We start from the raw sequence: 21,236 nt of genomic DNA, 5'->3' as shown, positions 1-21,236 counted from the left end.
AAGAACGGAGTTCAAACCTTGGAATGTATTAACAAGGACATTTTAAACAGAACACAGAGACATCCGGGAACACAGAGCACCACGGAGGGGTGGGGGCTGGGTGGGGGGGGGGGGTCAGGCTCCGTTTGCAGGGTGGCCTCTCCCCACAGAGCCTTTCCTGAAGGGGTGGGGGCTGAACCACACCGTGCACGTGACAGGACACACAGGGAGGAAAATGCACGTAGACAATCTAGTCTGGGGTCAGGCACAACAGTCTCCATCGAAGAGCACGGAGAGTGCTGCTCTCTGAAAGAATATTCTACAATTCGGAAACCTTTCGTGTCAGTTGTCCTCAAAAAGGTCGGCCTGTGGCCCTCGGTGCAGGTGTTGCTGCTGGGTTTGGGGCCAAGGCACTTGCCGGCAGCTCAGGAGCGACGCCAGCCCTGGCCGTGGCTGCTCCTCCCGGACTCAACTGGAGCTCCTTCTCCCGACAGTGAGACTGTTTCCCCCATCGTTCTACATGCACTTGACCTATTTACTGGTGATTCTTCCCCAAGAGTCTCTCCAACATGTATTCATTTCTCCCCCAAAGTCAGGTAAGGAATATCCCCCCCAACCCAACTCCCAATGAACATGGGACACAGTTTTCATTTTATACCTGTTGGCCTAAAAAAATCAAATACCAATATTAATTTGTAATAAAAAGCCTAGCTACTAACATTTAAAAACGCTCATAGTCTCGAGTCTCCAGAACAGTCTTCTGGAGTTGGAAACTCCTCCCCCACATTCTACACACACACACCCCCGGCCACCTCTCCCCATGTGCGCCTGTCAGCCCCAGAAACCAGCACAAAGCATGGGCCAGTAAGCTGCTTCCCCGTGTGGGTTCCAGCTCCACACTTGGCCAGAGAAGGCTCAGCCTCCTCACAGTCCAGGCCCTCCGAGGGCTCATGAGGGCAGGCCAGAAGCAGTGCTAATGTCAGGCCTCCTCCAAACTCGATCTTCCACGGACGGCCCCAGAACTGGCAAGCCCCAAGGTGAACATGGCTAGTGCCGACGACACCTTGCACCCTGTCTAGCCCATGCTGGCCAGCAGCCCGCAACCCAACTCAGCTCCTCCCCGAGTCCCGGATCCACCCCCACCTCTTGTCTGCTCTGGGTCACCAGGCCCTTCCGCTGTCTAAATGAAGTCACCCTGTGCTCCAGCTGCTGCTTCCTGACAGGGCTGATGCGCATTTGCCCTGAATTGCTGATGTTTGGGTCAATTTATTGCATTAAAAAAAAAAAATCATTCTAACTTGCTTCCAAAAAATTGTATGGGTCCTTAAAGTTTGCCAGAGCAGAGGGAGAAAAGAGCCCAACAAAACTTGACTTTTAAGAAAGTTTTACCAGGTGATATCGGTAAGAACAGCATGGGCATTGCTACTAAAAGAACCATGGCAAAAGGAGAATCTGATGTGTTAGAAAGCTCTGGAATTAGTGGGATAAATATTAGCCACCCTACATGATGTGGAAAACGTTTACCTGTTGTAAGTTTGGTCAGTGGGAGAAACCCATCAGTAGGGGAAAAAGACCCCAAGTGCAGGTTGCTGGGTTCCTGTCCAGGCAGGAGGAGGTAGGATCCAAAACCTGGCACCCGAGGTGTGTCTGCCAATGGACGGGCGCTATTCTGAGCAAGAAATTACCTAAGTCCCAAAAATGTGCTAACGACCTCCTTGGCTAGATCTGCTTGGTTCTCTGTCCTTAGCAGGAATCTTGCCCTCTTTCTGACTCATCTTTTCTTGACAGGCCCCTTTTAGGGATGAAATTTGCTGCCTTATTTGGGCCGAGACATACCGCCGTTGGCCTGCCCTTGGCATGGCTGTTGTTCAAGGCCAAGTTTTCCAGAGAGGCTAGAAGCCCCTTGTGTCGCACCCGGCAGGCCGGTCACCTCTGGGAATGCTACGTTACTGTTTTAAGACAACACATGCTGCTAGAAGCTGATGAATTAAGGAGGAACAGCTGATATCAACTGAAGAGATGAACAGATCACCAAATCACCAAAATCACCCTCATCACCCAGAAGGAAAGTCCAGAGTCGGAGGAATTCAGTAAGAATCCTACCTCAGTTGTGCCCAAGGGCAACCACTTCTTCCCAAAGAGGGTCACAAGAATGTCTGAGTCATCAGGAAAGGGTTGCACTATGTTCAGTATAATTGGATTCATAAGTCAGAAGGAATATATACATACTACATCTAAAAAAGAGTCTCACGAAAATGGTTAATTTCCAAAAACGGTCTAAGTGCTCGAAGGGCAAAGTGTCGTTGATCTGTAAACCCCCTCAGGTGGAACAGCTCCTTCCACAGGCTGTGGGCCAAGGCGGTGTGGACAGCCTTGCCAGGCATCGGCCCCACCAGGGAAGGGTGAGGTGCTGCGAGAGCCTGCTCTCCCAGGGTGCCCTTCCCTATGCAGGCTGGGGCTGGAGGAGCTAATGGAGAGCAAAGCCCTGACCCCAGCGTTCCCCACATCATGTCTCCGCCCAGAGCACCCATCAGAACCATCTGGGGGTGGGAACACCCAGACCGCTGGGCCCTGTCACCCAGGGCCTGGGACTACCTCCCACCCTGGTCTGACACCACCGTGCCCTGCCCGGCCTCTGATCATGGAACTCACCGGCACGCTCCAGTTTCGTGGAACAGCTCGAGTACGGTCGCCACCACCAAAGATGGCATTAACACCCACAAGACAGATCGCAGCCACCATCACACACCTGGAACCTGCGATGGAGGAAGAGATCAGCCATTCACAGGGTGCAGTGACCTCCAACCCGGGGCCGGCCCACTCTTCGGGTTCCCTGAGGCCTGACGGCCAGCCTGTTCTGTAGGGCAAAGAGCAGAGAGCCAATGCCAAAGGGACCAAAGGCCTCCGATGCGGAGCTGGGGGACAGGTACCACGTGAGAACGGCCTTACGCCAGCGGCACGGAAGCTCTCGGCTCAAAGTCTCAGGACGTGGTCAGAGGGGAAGGACTCTGGCAGTTGAGTGTGGCGCCCAGGGGGAAGGGCACCCGGAGAGAAGCGTGCCATGGGAGACGCGGCCTTCACACACTCACTCAAGGGCACGAGGGTGTCCACCATGTGGCGGGGCAGAGCAAAGGTGTACACACAGTCCCGAGACCCGGGTCCCCGGGACCGCTCAGAAGCCCCATCGGGGAGAGGGCTCAGGACCTGAAGGCCCTCCCCCAGCCCCCAAAGAAAGGAAGCGCCCCAAACCCAAACAACTCCAGGAGCTGCCTCAGACCACAACTTTGGTCAGCCCAAGGCCATAAAAGCAATTCTCCAGGAGGATCCTGTGCGGTCACATGCACCAATGAGCTCGATTTTGCTCTAAGTACCTTCTGGAAAACAAAAACTAAAACGAAACATTTGTGACTATATCCCATTCCCTAGGGTTTGAGAATTTTGAAATATGAAGGTGCTGAGATCCAGCAAATCATAAATTCTTAATATTCTTCTGCAGGCATGACTGCCTCTGAGCCAGCTGGTTTTCACGAGAATTCCAGGGCCGATGCAGGAAGCTGACTCCCGGCACGAGGACGCCAGAGGCCGTGTTCCCCGTAACAGGCCTGAATGTCCGGCCCCGGGCGGTGCTACTCTCCTTCCTGCAGAAGGGCCGATTCAGACACGCAGCGCTTCATGAACGGGGGCGCACAGGGTGCTGCTGCAAACCTCAGGTTCCCCTTATGGTCTCACTGGTTTGCTGGCACGGGATGCAGCTCCCCCACACCCCACTGGGGTTCGGATGGAGACTGGACCGGGGCTGAACTGTCCTCTGGGATCACAAGTGAGGCTGACGGAAAGCCTGCCTTCCCAGGACAGCTCTCTTCACAGAACTAAGGAAAAAAGAAAATTTTCCCCAGAATTTCACTTTAAAAATATTAAAAGAGAAGTAGATGAAATTCCAGTTTCCTAGGAAAGGTTGGGTCACTTGAGGACAGGAAAATACGCGTCTTTGCAAACAAAACCCATCAGCGCCCCGCACGTCCTCCATCTGATCCGCACGTGCCAAGAACTTTCGAGGGAGGGCGCCTCGGGTGCCTCCCAGGAAGGCCAGACCAACACTGCACTTTCAGGATGTCCCACCGCCAGCCACATCCCCCCAGGGTCTGGCAGCACAGGGCAGCACCACAGCAGCACCTGTTGTCACGCCAGCTCCCCCATCCGCCATGGGCAGGGACGGTGCACGCGCCTGTCTGTTCTACAGGGACCCCGTGAGAGGGCGCCCCAAAGCATAAAACACCAGAGGCAAGTCCAAATTGTATTCATTTTCAACTTTACAGTGAACACGCAGGCCTTCTGAACTTCCCCTTCCAGCCGAGAAGGAGGGAAGGTTGGGTGGGGGGTGGGGCAAGGCCCTCGTAGGTGGCCCTGACCTTTTCTGTGAAGGCACCGGGACCCTATATCCTGGTCTTCAGACGCAGCTGTCCTCTTTTGACTTCTCCCAGGGACCGTCAGGCAATTCTCCCGAAGCACGTGCTCAGGGGTGTTGAAGCTCTCCCCGCCAAACTCACAGAAAACAGGTAACAGGCAAAAGCAGGGAGATCACAGCTTTGGCCACACTTCCTGACAGTGGTGGTTTGTAGATGAGCTCAGTGGGTGCTTCTGTGGCTAGCAGATGTCTGTGGCCGTAGCTTAGGGCACTTGCGAATGCATGGCAGTGGCTGGAAGGAGTGCCCCGCACACAGTCCCGGACCTGCCTTTACAACTCACCAGGAACCTACCAGACCCCGGGCTCAGGGAGTCAGAACCAGGGCACGTGGCTCCTCACTGGGAAAATAGAGACGCCGCTCAGGGAAAGCAAATCGGCACCCAGGGCTAAACTGCAAGCTGCCTGGGCACATTCTCTGCTCCAGAGTAAGCCTGCTGCAGCACAGGCCTGGGTGGCTTGGCAAAGGGGAAGGCAACAAGACTGGAGAAGTTAAATTCTTCTCTAAACTTGAGTTAAGTGAGTCTGTTCTGAAAAGGGCACCCACATAGCTCTGGGGAAGCTCTGGGTCTCCGCTTGAATGCTAAGGGCCAGGCTGACCCTGGCCCCTCTGCTCTCCTGTGACATACGGCGCCTGCCGGCCCAGAACATTTACCTTCCTCCCTCGCTTGGCTTGTTTTCCCCTTAGCACTTCTTACCGCCTGACTACTTATGTTTAATTGTAGTGTATCAGCCATCTTGGCCCTGTTACAGAAAGCGAACTCTACGCAGGCAAGGATTTTGTCTGCTTTCGTTGCTCCTGTAACCTCAGCAGCCAGAATACTACCTTGCTTGCTGCAGATGTTCACTGGATAAGTTACTGCATTAATGAATTTAAGTGAGACAGGAGACGCAGTTAACAGGAGGAAGGGGAGAGGCAACTCAGGCACAAGCACCGTCCTGGTTCCTGGGCATGTGAGCTGCGGCAGAAAGCATGGCGCCTGGGACTCTTCTAGGGAGAAGGCAGGGGTCCCTGCAGGAACCACAGTGCTGAGTTCCAAGCTCTGTCGTGACCTCCAGTGCCTGGGGCTCCCTGGACAATGGCAGCATCCCCAAGACCCTTGTGCTCATGGCCAGAGACAAACTAGCCCGTTCCTCCCAAAACAAAACATAAGGAATACATACACACAGCTTTACATTCCAGTCTTAATCTCTTGCCATGTCCTTCGCTCCTTTGTTGGTGCTGTAACTACATGTGCTTATAATTTCTGTGCTATGGTCTTGGTCCATGGCCAGGGAAATTATAGGAGTTCTTAAAGAGCACCCTCCCATATCCACCCCAGCTCCTAATTTATTATTATTATTATTTAACTATATTTGGATACCCAACAAGAAAAGCTGTGTAACTCGCATTCTCTGTAAAAAGTTACTAAAAACCTGCTCATGCTGGGGGTGCCTGGCTGGCTCAGTCAGAAGAGCATGCGACTCTTGATCTCAGGGTTGTGAGCTCGAGCCCCACATTTTGTGTAGAGATTACTAAAACAAAAAAACAAAAAAAAAAACAACCCAAATTTTAAAATAAACAGGGGCGCCTGGGTGGCTTAGTTGGTTGGGCATCCGACTTCAGCTCAGGTCATGATCGCACTGTTCGTGGGTTTTAAGCCCTGCATCAGGCTCTGTGCCGACAGCTCCGAGCCTAGAGCCTGCTTCAGATTCTGTGTCTCCCTCTCTCTCTGTCCCTCCCCCACTCTTTCTCTCTCAAAAATAAAAAAAAACTTGCCCATGCTTTCCTGTTCTCAACATATCTGGAAAATGGATCATTTTCAATGATTAGCACATAATCTGGGGTTGTCCACCTCATGGCTGGACCATTAGCAGAACTCTAGTGCTGTGCAGACATAGCTTGTAGCCAGACTAAACACCATCAAGCAAGATGATGAACAAACCAAAACACCAATTACACTTACACCTCTGATGGCCTTATTTATGCCACCAATGACAGTAAACACACGCACACCCACACGTGCCTCTGGAACCTTCCTAACAGGTTCATCCTGGAGCAGCCTGAGTGCTAACTCTCTTTAAAACGTGTATCCATGACGCCCAGCCGTTAGAACTGGAGTTCCTTAGGGGCACAGGCCTTGTTTACATTTTTATATTTAGTACATAGCAAACACATAATATATGTTTATTTACAGAATAAAGAGCTTGCTTACTTTTCTCATCTAGTCACTGATTTCCCTTTAGAAATAGGTCAAAGTGAGTAAATGAAAACTCCCTGGGGGGCCCCTACGAAACAGGCCCTGACTGTTGAGGATCTGGAAGTGTGGCATCCCAGTGCTCCACACATTGGACGTGACGGCCATCTGAGTCTGCTTACTGGTCGTCCTATCTGACACCAGACGTCACTCCTGCTCTAGTTTTCTATTCGGGTGCCATCTCTCCACAGAGGAAGGAAGTCTCCTCTGATGAACGGAGGAAGGCCACGTGGCCTAGTGGTGCCTCTGGTGGCACCTATCCCACATTTGGCCTTTTTGATTCATTTTATACTAAAACGTTTATTATTCATCAGAACCATGGTTTTCAATTCTAATTTACATTTCCCTAAAATTACATGGCCTGGATTATTAGCTGTCTTGGAAAGGACTTGATCCAAGAGACTAGAAGGAATCTGAGTGATGGATCCACCCTGAACCGGTCTAACTTCAGGCAGGATGGGAGATTGGAGTCCTGACCCCCAAGCGTGGTGGTAATGAGTACAATCATCCATCCTCTTTGCTAATACCTCTCCTCTGCTCCCTCTAGACCCCGAGGAAGGAGTCAGGCCTGTGGCCCAAGTTTAGCTCAGAACAAACGATGCATCCACAGGAGACGTCCCATCTGCACACAGACCCGACAGTTTCACCAGCCACACATCTGAAGGGGGAAACTGCTAGCTCGCCCTTCTTCGGCAGCCACTGCTGCCTCTAGATCTCTGGTAAGATAGGTCCGTGGGGAAGGATGATCTGGAACTTGGTGGGTGGGTATAAACAAAGTGAGATCTTATTGGCTGGAACCATGCAACTGCTTAATGATCGTTCTTCCCTTGGCCTATATAAATGCTTAAAAAAATCCTTCCTTAGGCCAAATGCCACCACTATACTTTGCCAACTGAAACCGCCAAATTCAAGTGTATTCTCTCTTACTCAACCTTCCTACACCATTCGATACTGCTCACCGAGCAGCTCCCCGCTGCTAAACTTCCGGGCTCCAGCCTTCCTCTGCAACTCTGGTCACTTCATTCTCGATGAGCTGCTCATCCTCTGCTGACCTTCTACGTCTTGGTGAGCCTCGAGGTTCCGTCCTGCCCACCTCTCTTCCAGTTTCCACAACTTCTTCAACCAGCCACTTACACTGAATGCCAGACCTATGTCAACCCATCAACTCTTTGTGAGCTTCAGAATCTCCAGTTACCTAACCCACGCCGCCTCCAGGTGGACACCTACCAGCCTCTGAAAGCTGAGAGGAGCACAGTCGTGGGACATAGAGGTGCACACAAGCAGTGCCTTCTGGAGCCACATGACAGTGCTGTACCAGCATCATCCTGGGAATGGAGGGAAGGTCCCTCATGATGAAATGACTGAGGCTTTTCTAAGTGAAGAAGCAAGTGCTGGGGACACGCCATTTAAAAAATTAATTATGGGTATATGGATGTGGAACATGGAATCGGGAAGTCCTGGATGTAATGGACCCACCCTAGAATACACCTCAAAGCTTAAAAATGGTTTTTTCAGGAAGAAAAAGTCTTCCCTAAACGCTAAGTTTTTAGATTTCAAAAAACAGTAACACTTTTAAATTCTTTTTTAAATTTTTAAATGGACTGCTGACTTTTTTCTAAGAAACTACATTTAAAATAGAATTGCCATTCACTAACATTACCATTTCATATAAAACAGATAACGGACCATAATTTCAGAATAAGGGACAAATACAAGTAGTTTTAGAAAAGGAATCTAGGGGTGGCTGGGTGGCTCAGTTAAGCATCTGACTCTTGATTTTGGCTCAGGTCATAATCTGACCGTTTCTTTCTTTCTTTTTTTTTTTTTTAAGTTTGAGACACAGAATGTGAGTGGGGGAGGGGCAAAGAGAGAGGAAGACAGAATCCCAAGCAGGCTCCATACTGTCAGAGCAGAGCCCGATGCAGGGCTCAAACCCATAAAACTGTGAGATCATGACCTGAGCTGAAACCAAGAGTTGGATACTTAATCGACTGAGGCAGCCAGGCACCCTTCATCATCTATTTCTTAGAGTTCAAGCCCCAGGTCATGCTCTGTGCTGACCCTGCATTAGGTAGAGGTATGTACATAATTTTACAAGAACTCTTAAGCATTTCTAAATGGCTGAAGGTCTAGTTCATGAAAAGTTTCATGAAAGTTTTTCTTCTGTTTTGTGAAGATATGATATAAACTAAGAGAACTGTAGACCATAGAACTGTAACATTACATAGACTTTCCTCAATTTAAGGCAGACTCCCCAAATGTACACACCATATTAGAGTTCAGAATAATGGTGCTTTGTATTTAACCGAAATTCAGTCAAGATACTGAATTAAAGAAGGCATCTGGAATTTTATACAAATGATATGTTTACAGGAAAAGAATTTATTTGGGGGCACCTGGCTGCCTCAGTCAGTGGAGCATGCAACTCTTGACCTAGGGGTTGTGAGCTTGAGCCCTACGTTGTGCATACGGTTTACTTAAAATCTTAAAAAAAAAAAAAAAAAAGAAAGAAACCCCTCATTTGGTGGTTCTCGGAAAAGGCCTAAAATAAAATGGCACGAAGATGCCATTTTAGCATAGTGCTTCCTTCAGGATGAGAAACTTTAAGGAAAGCCTACTGGAAACAGCACACTGTTGGCCTTCAGTCAAAAGATTAGGTATTACAGAAAGATTAGAACTTACTCAAAGTTCTACTGTGCATGCATGCAGGGAAAGGTAATTCTGATAAATCGCTAAGACTCCCACGACACAGTACTACGTGCACAGGGGGATGAGGCGCACCTGTAACCAGACGAAGGTGGCTGTTCAACGCCAGCAGCAGGTGAACCGCTGTTTCCTAGCCAGACGTGAGGACACCTGACGGGAACACTAGCACTGGCTGCTGATTTATGAAGTGGGAAGGCCAGGCCTCGGTGTCTTAAGCTAGAGTACCATCTGTCCCTCTCCCTCGATCCCAGGAGAAATCTCCCAGAGAGAGGCGGCACCACAGAGGAGCTCCGCCGCGAGTTTACGGATGGCGGGCGGATGGCGGGCAGACAGCGGGCGAGCGCAGGTAGCGAGGCGGCTGTGGGCGCAGGGCAGCGTCTGCTTTGGACGGGGTGCATTTAGGCGCCTGACGGTCTGTTACTCAAGCCAAGTACTTACATAGTATTCAGCAGAACTGACGGGACTTCCAGCCCTGAGAAGTAGCCTCGGAGGGAGGGAGCCAGCGCATCTGGAAAGACATGTGGGGAGAAGGCAGTGAACCGGGGCTCCCAGTGGACATTCTTGTTCCTCACAGGGCATCCTGTCGGACGGCCACCCCTTCACTGTTCAAAGATGGTGCCCTTTTACATTTACCAGTGGGCAGGACCCCCCCGCCCCCCCCCAGGGGCTGAAAAGTATCAGAACAGGGCCCTGAGAAACCTTCCACATCCCCTGATGAACACAGGGGCCGAGCTCTCAGCGAGGATCCAGCTCTGGAGCACGCCGGGTCCAGCAGCTCCCATGCTCCCACTGCTGGGCTAAAGTCTGGCCAGTGAGTCCGTTTCTGCACTCACTCAGCAAGGCCTGGGCTAGGAGGCAGGCTGCCTAATGGTTTTCTAGGCAGGGTGTGGAAACGTCTACCTGCTTTGACAAGGAAGGGGTGGTTCACGACCCATCCATGCCAGTTGTCTGGCCAACACATTTTTGAGATTCTGCTCCTGGTTCTTTTAGAAAAGGGGTTCTCTGGCCTCTCGGTACTGTGGGGTACCTGGTACCCCACGCCCTCTGCTCACTCTGCTGAGAAGGGCCTGTAGCCCTTTCTCTTCCATTAGGTTTCTAAAATGGAAGGCCAGCAACAAAACAAATGGATCAAGTGATGCTCTGTCCACTTAGCAGAATGTTCCCGGTCTTACGCTGAGGAAAACGTGAAGAAACAACAGAAGGGCAAGTGCACTTTGGCTTTAACAGATATCCATCTGTTGGCAACGTCCGTTTTGCACCTGAGCCTTTGGACAGAGGCAAAAAAAGCCCATTCACCACGGCTCCTCTGTCCTGGAGGAGAGAGAACAAATCACACCAAAGAGATACTCAGGAGGGCTGGGTGGCTCCCTCCCAGGGTGACAGGAGGCGAAAGATGGATCTATGACCTGGGTCTGGCCCATGTTTCTAGAGTAGAATGCAATGCTGGAAGGAACTTCGCCCTGACAAACTTACTCCAATGGTTTAACAAAACAGACTTTGCTGGAGAACCCTCTTTTCACATGGCATCTTACATCTCCAAAGCATAAACAATAAAGCAGCATTCTGGGGGAGGTGGAGAAATCAACTGATATCTGGGTATTCTGAAGGACATCCCCATGTGCACAGAACCCAGTGGGGTCAGGATCCGGGCTCAGGCTCCACTAGCTCTCATAACTTGATTCTAAAGGCTGGGCTGTGCAGGAGTGGGCCCTAGACAAAGCTGACACAGGATCCCTGGCCTTCTGTCCTGGCACACATGCGCAAGTCCTTAGTGTTTCCTTCTACCCCAGGACTTCTTCACAGGGTGGCTCTCTCCTCTCTGGTTCTGAGTCAGGGCGAGGGGCCATACCGGGAGACTCCATCCCAACCTGGGGCAGCAGCATCTGGCCTCACTTATTCAGGAAATGGGAACCTAAAAGGTCCACAGATGCATTTTGAGCTTCTGCCCATACCAGGAATCATTCTGGGGATCTCCTGAGGGACTGTATCAGACATTCCCAGAAATCAGGTTACCAGCTCCAGAGGGCTGCCCCCGCCCTCACTGTGAGGGGGCAAAGCTGTGTTCCTTGGGAGGCACCAGCAGGCACTAACGCTCATTAAGGCAGGGCCAGGGTCATCCAACACTCAGTAACAATTAAGAGAAGGGACCAGAAACTCTTTGCATGCAGGTACTAAAAAAGAGGTCACTTTAGGAATTTAGGAGCACATGGAGGATAAAGGAGAGAGAAATAAAGGAGGGAAGTGCGGAAGGACGGGAAGGAAGGGGGAGGGAGGAGTATAGGGGTGCAGGGGAAAAGGCAGAAGGGAGGAAAGGAAGACAGAAAGATGAAGACAAATTTCATACCTACCCATGGCTTATGGCTTTGTGCATCTGAATCCACTTGCTCACTAAGCAAAGGGCAGAGTTGGAGCTGCCTTCCTGAGACAGGTGGTAAAGGACAGGACTGGGACACAGCCCCGGGGCAGGTGGGGGGCTGGGAACCTAAACACACAGCGGGAGGGGATGGGTCTGTGCACGCTGGAGCCGGAGGGAGCACAGTGGTGGCGACTGGTGCTGCCTGGGTGTGGGGCTGGGGCGCTGAGCCCCATGAGGCCAAGACATGTTGGTGTTTCAGAGACACAGGAAGAGGGAGGTCTGACCAGGGGGTGGGGGCGCAGTGGATGGCATGACTGTTGGTGACAGTGACTGCAAGAAGGAAGCCCTTCATCTCCCACACACCCACCCAGCTTCAGCTAACCTGTCACGCATGCTGGGCCTTCGCCACCCACACAAGCCTCGCACGTGAGCACCGTAGTCAGCCTGGCCTAGAACCCCCAAGTACTCCAGGGTGATAAGCAGGCGGACTCTGGGCTGTGGGGTCCGGATAGACCGGTACTCAGCTCAGCTCAGCCCATTGGCTGATTCTCAGGGAGGATGTGGTGGTGATGGAGTCAACAGAGGCCCTGAAATTCATGACTCTCATGCACCATGGCTTGGACACCACTGCCCTTGCCAACAAGGTGGGCCCTTCTCACTGCACTACTTACTCCACAGACATCCAAGCCTGCCCCTCTTTCAGGTCTGAGGTGCAGTGGCACCCATTTGCCCACAGAGGGCAGTGTCGTCCCCCCCCCCCCCAAGGCAAGGATGAGTTTCTCCCCAACATTCCTGGGCAGCAGGGCAGGTAGGGAAGTTCAGGAGCAAACTGAGCAAATGGAGTTCCCAGCAGGCAGCTGGTCCAGGTGAATAAGCTGTTTTGTGCTAACCACTGCTGTCCTCCAGGGGGTGGGGAGGACACCCACTCGAGCTCCTTGTTCTGCTGTGGCTTTTGGCCCCAGATCACTAGTAGCCACTCCTGCCCATCGCCTAGCGGCTGCTTTCGTACATCATAAACGCTGGGGAAACTCGTGGTTCCCTGGACTCCCTCTCCATGGGCAATTCAGCAGGAATGAGTCTATGCAGTTGACCTTCCACGTAAGACAACGATCCTGTCGTGTGCGCACATGCGCGTGCACACACGCACACACAGCCCACTCACAACCCTGCCTACAATCCCAGCAGCTTCTCAAGTCCCTGTAAGAACCTTTAATGATATATATGATCCAAACTAACACTGACTCTGTGCCAGAAACTGCTAAACACGCCATCAGATTATGACCTGCAAGTCAAGAAGCAACAAGACCCTGGGACGCTTCTCCACGAGAATTTAGCGATTACCATGAGTTCATTACCCAGTAAAGTTAAGGGATTACCACTAGAATTTACTATTGGGGGGGCACTGTTTGGGGTTCTACCATCACTCTTCTTTAGGCAGGCTTTTCTGAAACACGGTGCCCCCGTAGGATAACACTGAAGTCTCTGACACCTCAGCACGGCACCAGCTCCTGTGACTACTGAGAGGTTGGACAGGAGAGGAGAGCACCAGAAACAGAAATAACTCAGAGCAAAAATAAAATGGAATGCTAGAAAAAGTAGTGAGTATCCATAAAAGTAATTTCTATCCTCTTCCATTTACAGATGAGGAAACTAAGGCCCAGACAATTAAAACAGATACAGAATTCCCATTTCCAATCATGTTGCCAAGGACAGGAGGACCTGGACTGGTCTCTACAGACCAGTCTTTCTGCAGTGATTTGCAAACAGCACAGTGTAATTATTTGCACTGACTGTACTACCTCCTTCTGGTGACTGACTGCCATCCTCACACTTGCCTTTAGAAACAGTTGTGAGCAGTGCTTACCAAGGTGCCTCGCTCAATTAAGGGTAGTGACCATTAGTAAATACTCCTTGGTTTAGCTGTTTCCTTCTCCATGAAAGAAAGGGGTAAGTCTACGACCAGTGTTTCTGAGTGTGGTCCCTGGCCCACCAGCATCACCTGGGAACTTGTCAGAAATGCAGAAACCCTAGGAGAGAAACCAAAGCAGCTGCATGTACCAAGCCCTTCAGGAGATGATGACGCGCACACCCAAGTTGAGACTCACACTGTTCCTGAGTGAGGTTTCCAAAGTGTGGCTGGAAGCAGGCTGCCTAGAGATGCTCTGTGGTCAAGTAAGTTTGAGAGAAATGCAGTCTCTGCCCCTTCGGCAGATTCGAGATACACATTAAGCACGTTACAGACTCTGAGAAGTTCCACAATGAAGAAACTTATTAACCCTGGGTTTCCCAAAGTTATCTGACCACAGAATCTTTTTATTACGTAGCACCCGCGAATGCTGAGAAGGCCCCTTCCAGGGGTGACTTTTGGTGGATCAAGGAGCTGAGGCATGCCAATATGGCATCCAAGTTTCTAGCTCTTAACACAGCTAATTACAGTGGGAAGACCACCAGCCCAGCTGGTGTTCTGGATGTCTAACCTAATCTGTAAGACACAGTGAAGACTTTCTCACCTTTCCTGACGGAGATGCTGTATGTGAATACAGGTTTCCCTAGCACCGTATATTCAGAGCCAGGCTCTCCTTCTGAAGGCATGGAAATTCACGTTTCTACACTGTCTGCAAGATGGACCCTGTCTACCCTGCTGGGGTTTTCCCCACACTGAACCAACTGCAGCCAGACACTCACACATTCTTTAGTTCTAACCAACCCTGGCCTGCTCGCTCTAGGCCTAAGGATCCACTCTGAGCAGCATCACCAAATAAAGCAGGTCAGATCCTATAGCACACTGTGCTGAAGGCTTCCAGGCTAAGGAGAGGCAGCCAAGCCAGAAGCACACGTGGTTCAAGAAACTACAAATCCATCAAAGAGACTGGATTGATCTGCTGTACAAAAAAACGATCATTTTTATGGAATTATAGGGTTCTTTAAAACTGCACTCCTGCCCCCTGCCATAAAGTGTCCACCAAAATTGGAAAAACACTTTTCAGGAATTTCTGCTTCATGAAATGAGGCCCACTGAGGATCACTCTGAAGGAACATCCTTCCCCCATTCCACCCCACCACACCCCCCCCACACACCAAACTGCCAGCCCATCCTCTTTCTCAGCAGACATAGAGGGCAAAAAACGCACTCACCATTCTTTACTACTTGTCTGGCATCTAATATTCCTTGCCTAGGGCCACTGAACAAGTTGCCATTATCTAGGCAAAATGTCAAGGTCTACGGTGAATCGGTCCAGAGGTGAAGTCTGCCGTCTGACCTACCCTGACCTCCGGAAAGGAAGTGAGCAAATAAGCTCTGGCTGGAGAAGGTCAGGATGCTCCAGCCCAGCCCAGAGCCCTGCAAGATCTCCCCATCTGAACTGGGGGGACATTGCTGGGGCTTGGACCCAGGCAGCGACAAGGTCTAGACCTCCTGCTAAGACCAGTCAAGGCTGGGCTTAATTAAACGTAAGGCTTCAGAGATAATTTTCCCTCCTGAGCTTTTAGACTCTTTCCCCGTCTGTCCTAAGCACAAGCCAGGTTCTTGCTTCCAAAGAGGCATGTGAAATGTGCTCAGACATCCCAGAAGTTCACTCAAGACGCCACTCGGGTCGAGGGCACCCAAGCATGTAACATCCTGTGTCAGATTAAGTCCACAGCGGCTGCTTGTCATCCATATTTAATTCTGTCAGTCTGTTAATTTTTAACTATGTTTGCTATCGAGGGCCATTAGAGGTCCCAGGAGCCGAGCCCGGTGAAGCGAGAAGTACTTCATGGCAGAGTGGATGAGGCTTGAAGTTGGGGTGTCCCACTTTCCCATCCTGTCACGGAGTTCTGGCCTTCCCCCACTGGCAGCACAAATCCTGAATAAAACATGATCCCATTTGGAGTGGATTTTCTTTTTTCCCCCCTGTCAGAATTGGTTTTCTTCAAGGAAAAGTTCACTTTCTTTTTATGAAGGCTACATTGTATATTTCCAAAGTTTCTTCGTAGCCCTGGTTTTGTTTCCAAAGCAGTTAGAATTCCCGTACTTCTGGATGGTACATGGGTGCCCGTTCCTAGGAAAGGAGGCCAAAACTCAGCGCCTGCCTCCCTCAGTGCCACAGCCACAGGCTGCCATTCTTGCTCTGGTAGCGAATAAAGCCCGGGCCCTTAGGGTTCTCTTGCTAGGGTGCTCGTCTTGAGTCCCGATATCCTAACTGCCTCTAATGCTACAAAGGGAGGGCTCAGGAGCCTCTGGGCCGTGGCAGATCAAGTTCTGACAAAAAGAAGGAAATAGAAGAGCTATCTTAATAATTACAACTCCATGCCAAGCATTTTACTCTTTCCCTCAACATGACCCCACGAAGTAGGTACTTACTCATTCTTCCCACTTAAAGATGAGGAAGCTGAGGTTCAGTGAGGTTAAAATGAGCTTGCTTAAAATCCCAAAGTTAGCAGAGTGGGTGGAAATTATCATTAAAATCAGCCTGTCTGTCGGAGCCTCTGCACCATGGTGCTGCGGTGGTCAGACCACATTATTTGTGAAGGGGCTCTCACTGCTGATGAGGTTGGGGAAGAAGACGCAGGCTCTAGAAAGTTGAGCCTTAACAAAGGACAAAATGAAACATGCTTTGTAAGAAACCCGTAAAACAGTGCACCAAATGAAGGTAACCCTGCTGCTCCCTAGACAAGAAGAGGCCCACTTTGAGCCACGCTCTCAACCATGGCCATGGTGAATTCGAGGACTCTTGTTGGGATCCACAACCATGGCCAGGGCCATAGAGCACTAGGGGACTGATTCAGGTTTCTGAACAGCTGCTTGCAGTGTGGTGAGGTTTGGGTCTCAGTAGCAACAGCTCTGGCTAAAGGAACATCTACCCCATTAACTCTGGTGAACTGACTTTGGCCTGCTTCTGAAGACGCTGGTGAGGACAGGCCAGATGTTTATGTCTCTCACTGCCTTAGTGAGGTGAGGGCCCCTGAGTTCTCCAGATACCAGACAGCAGAGGGGATGAGATGGACAGAAAAGGTAAGGAAGGAGAGGGAACCTGCTTGGTCAGGGTGGGATCCCCTGGGGGTTCAGCAACAGGCCATGGTTCAGCCAAGGCACGAGAGGTAACTAACTCTGCCACCTGGAAATGAGGCTGGGGAGAATCCTACCGGATGGACTGTGGGAAGAATGAGCCAGAGAATCCGGGGAGGAATGGGCAGGATGAGCTGCGGGTCTTTCTCTTCTCCAGTTTCTCTGATAGGAAAGCAAGATAAGACAACAGCTGGAAAGTTCAGGGACAACGGGTCTGAGTAAAGCAACATACAGGAACCATTTGGTCTCTCTGGGAGTTCAGCTGTTTCCCACTCTTGATCTATTTCCTGTCAGGGAGAGGTTTTCTCCCAGCAGGCGTGTCCGGACCCAGCTTCGGGGGGAGACTTCCTATGGGGACAAGTCCTCCCGGTGCTGACACAAGCTCCAGGACTCCACTGCTGGATGGAGGGCAGGTGTGGTCACACTGGTGGCTGTCCCTCGAGGTCTCGTTTATTCTTTCCGACCTCTGGCCTTCCGTTTGGCTGAAGCCATGAGGACTCTGCAGCATCAAGTGTCAAGACGTGCTAGATGCCCTTCGTGCTTGAACTATCACAGCTTCACGAGTAGCCAGTCCTGGGATTCATTCTCCTTGTTGAAATTCTCCTTGTTGAAATTTCCTTGAAAGGCTAACCTTTATGAAGCCCTTCCCATGTGCCAGGCACTCTTGTTCTACATGAGGGATTACTAGTCCTACTTTACTGAAGCCCAGAGAGGTTAAGGAACTTGTTCAGTCAAAGTCACGCAGCTCGTAAATGGCAGAGCCAGTGTCTGACCATGAAGCTCCATAGCCTTCACTTCCAACCCTTCCAAGGCCAGGCCCAGAAACAGTCCAGAAGCAGTGCTGGCCAAAGAAAGGGGGCTCTGTGCTCCTAAGTGGGAGACGCATTCCCGGAGCTCACAGCGGGCCAGCCTGCCTGCCCTAGCCCGGCCTCCGGGGGGAGTTAAGCCAGGTGCTCCTAGACCAGAAAGCTAACCAAATCAAGAAGCAGACAAGGCTAGCACACTCAGGAGACAGAGCACCCAGGGGCAGTTTCTCCTCACAGTGTGGCCTTCGTGGAGCTGTAGGTTGAAAGGGAAATGTCAGAGGATTAATAGTTTCATCGATGTCTACAAACAATTTAAAGCCTTGGGCTGATCAGCCCCCAAAAGCAATCTCTGCAGTCCTTCAAAGCTGTGGTCTCCCAGACACTCACAAGCCCTGGACTGCAGGGAGACAGTAGCCGTTGGAGAAAGCCAGGCCTCGAGGGACCAGGGTCTCAGGTGAGAAGTGCTGATGCCATCTGGGAGGCACAGAAGCAAACGCCCCGAATCTCCCGACTCTTCCCTTACCTTTGGGAGGTTGGCCAGCCGGGTATGGTGCTGCAGCCCCTCCCATGGGTTTTGCTCACCAGTCCCACTACAGGACCAACCACCGTTCCGGCACTGGCTACTGCCTTCTGAGCAGGAGGGCAGAGGCTGAAAAATAAAGTGCCCTTCCTGTGGGAGTCCCGCCACGTGCCTGGGCAGGGCACGCCGCCGCCATGCTCTGGGGCCGTGTGCTCACCGGAGTGCACACTCACACCTGCCCCGCTTCCTAGCTCCCTCAAGACGCTCCCTCTCTCACGGGCCACGCATTTTAAATCATACCCCATGCCACACCAGCTGCCCTGGTGTCATCTCCACAGGGCACAGTGACAGAGGAGGTGCCTAACAAAATTTGTCTTCATTAAAAAGTTTCAAGATTCAGTTCTCAGAAGCTGCCTGTTGCTGCGGAGTCAATGCCTGGATACGGCGGTGGGCGGGCAGCTCTGGAGTTAGTGCCCGCACACCATCCTTGGCTCCCGTCTTCGCCCGTGATCTTTCTTCCGTTTGCCTGGGTCACTTTCCCACGGTCCATTTTCACATTGATTTTGGGTCTAACCTTTAAAGTATTTCCAATGTGTCACAAGGCACCTCCCTAGGGGCGTGTCTTACCCTGGGAGGTCTGTGTTGGGATGTTAAAACCTTTTGTTTACGTGCAGGTGATGGGTTCCAGTCGTAAGCCCTGTAAGATCTGCCGTAGGGCGAATGAGGCCTCTGAAGGAGAAACAGGTAACCGGGACCTGCTCTCTGAGCCCTACTTACCTGTAGAAGTTTCTGGCCCAACAACGTGGCTCTGGTCAAGGGTAAATGGTATTGTTTCTAGAATGTAATGAGAACAGTGCACTTTGTTGGCTTCCTCTCTGCCCTGTCAGCAACAAGACCCAATGATTGCTAACAAGCAAAACCGAACCCAGACTGATAAAGCGGAGATGTGTGAGTATGATGTGACAGGAACCACTATGTTCTTTTGAAAGTCTAACTTTCCTAAAAGCCATGGATGAAACCTCCCCTCCTGTTCACAGTGACTTACATAATATATTTAATACATTTCAAATACCAAGGACAGGGTGATCATGTCTAAAAATGTTAATGATCTTAGAAATCACTTGTTGGCTGCATCATCTCTACAACTAATAAGGCAGTACTGCAGCTTACAGTCCCAATGCCTTATGCAATAATGCTTCAGAATTGTGATTTGGTGTCAAATAAGCATCTTCAATTTAGACCCGGAGGCACCAGACCACAGATGGAAGCTGGAGTAGAACTAGAAGACGCAACTTGTTTTCAATGACACTTTCTGTCCCCTGGGTCCTCCTTCCTCTGGATCAGGGCGGACAGACTGGAAAGCACATCTATTTGCTTCAAACAGGCTTCCGATAGCCAACACACCATCCCCGTTGAAGCAAGATCTCCAGGTAGAGGCGACCCACAGATGCTAGAAAGAGAATCTTCCAGTGCGCAGCTCTTGATGGTTCGGGAACCCAAGAAGAGACTGGCTGCGGCAGCAAGCCCTCGACTCTGGGCCAAGTCTCCCTGGGTGCTCTGAGGCCCTCTCCCACGAAGTGTGTGATCAGTGCCACGGCGGCCCAATTCTCCCACCATCTCAGAGATAACATCTTAGCTCCAAACTCGCATCATCATGAAAACAAAACGCTGCAGTCTACGTGAGATAATTTTTGCTCGGATTAAAATTTTTATTGAAATCTCTCAAATGTTACCAAGAAATAATTTTTGCAAAACGGGGAAAAGTAGCTAACAAGCAAATTCAACATGGGAGCTCCCTCTGCTGGTCTGCAGTAGGTTGGTATGTTACAAACACATTCCCAGAGACAAATCTAATTTGCTGGAGAAGTGGACAAAAGACAGGTGTGTTGGGCTTTGCCTCAGGAGAGAAACACTAGAAGAAAAAAAAAATCCAAGTCTCAAAACAGAGCACAACATTGCTAAGAAAAACAAAATAATATAAAAGCTTCTCCAAAGACATACAAGTAAGATCTCCAAACAAAACCAGAATCATCCACTAAGGGCATTGCTCCATTTGGTCTTCCCCACTGCTCTACCTCCAGTTAATAAAAATTCTCTCAGACCCTTTGGGTGAAGGTTAAGTTCTGATTCCCTTGTCTTTGCCTCCAAGTCTCTTCTTACAGGCTTCTCATCTACTGAGAGAAGAAAGATCCAAGGAGTCACTGGAGTGAGGCCTTTCCAAAATTGCATCAAAGAGTTAAGCTTTTGGTGAGCCAGCACTGAGGCGTGGAAAGAGCAAGGCCTGGGAGTCAGGTGACCTGGCTCCAGTCATGGCAGAGCCATTCGCAACTCTGGAGAACTCTCTCCATCTTCTCCAGTCTGTTTCCTCAACAGTAAAAGGGGCCAGACCTGCTCATCGGTAAAGCCCCTACCAGTTCATTCCATGATTCTCATATTGGACAAAGAAATTTAAATAACCACATCTGTTCACGAGCCTTTAGGATACAGAACCCAAGCGTCACTGGGAATGACTCCAAACAAGTTGTGGGGTTGAGCGCAAGGATCTCACTGGTATCAGATGAGAGTTCCACCAACTCTAGGACCGATGTGGCAGAGCCAAGTGGATTCCAGGTTGGGAGAATCTTGAGATCGTGGAAGAACTCACAGGGGAGGGTGCCACCATGGGCAACACATCCCGTTTAGTCAAATGGTCGAGTCACTGAATCTTAGCACTGTCTCTCCCTAACCTTTGTCACAACGGCATGGGCTTTCTAATCTCTTAAGACTCTTTAGTTCCTTCTCCCACAACCCCAGATATACTTTGGATTTCATCCGTTACATAAAGGGCAAGTTACCCAGATGTTAGGGCCCCAAAACTACCATTCCCAGTCCTTTCTGGCCAATGTCAATTCTTGCCTTTCCCAGATAACGGTGAAAGGCTTTGTTGCTGATTAACCAAAGCCATCAATATTCAGGTGACTCCACAAACTTGGCACCATTTCATAGTATTAACATTTGCCTCAACTGTCCATCTGTATTTAAGCACTCTAGCAAGAGGAACGAAGACTTATCCATGGATGATGGGGGCGGGCCCACAAACAGAGGGGCCTCTTTGAGTTGCTCCCAGTCATCGACAAAGTTATC

The 21,236-nt window shown here is 50.6% G+C and overlaps 1 protein-coding gene across 12 annotated transcripts in view; it reads right to left on the bottom strand.

The window, feature by feature from the left end:
• Positions 1 to 21,236, bottom strand: part of RBPMS (RNA binding protein, mRNA processing factor) — a 173,605-nt gene that overhangs the window by 3,809 nt on the left and 148,560 nt on the right. For 3 of the 12 annotated variants that reach the window (XR_006294278.1, XR_006294279.1, XR_006294277.1), the window contains 2 exons: positions 9,823 to 9,892; positions 2,632 to 2,735 (listed from right to left, as the gene is read on the bottom strand). Coding sequence is in view for 7 of the 12 variants with exons in the window: in XM_043560750.1 (XP_043416685.1) it covers positions 18,690 to 18,947 (258 nt within the window). In the remaining 5 variants the exon portion in view is untranslated. Of the gene's footprint in view, positions 1 to 2,631; positions 2,736 to 9,822; positions 9,893 to 11,732; positions 11,867 to 14,828; positions 18,948 to 19,798; positions 20,026 to 21,236 lie in introns of those variants that run through there. The other 9 variants (XM_043560750.1, XM_043560791.1, XM_043560781.1 and 6 more) reach the window with 5 other exon arrangements.

This window comes from Prionailurus bengalensis, chromosome B1 (assembly GCF_016509475.1).
Source record: "Prionailurus bengalensis isolate Pbe53 chromosome B1, Fcat_Pben_1.1_paternal_pri, whole genome shotgun sequence".
NCBI lineage: Eukaryota > Metazoa > Chordata > Mammalia > Carnivora > Felidae > Prionailurus > Prionailurus bengalensis.
The sequence above is the reverse complement of the archived record's forward strand: the minus strand, read 5'-3'. Positions and strand labels throughout refer to the sequence as shown.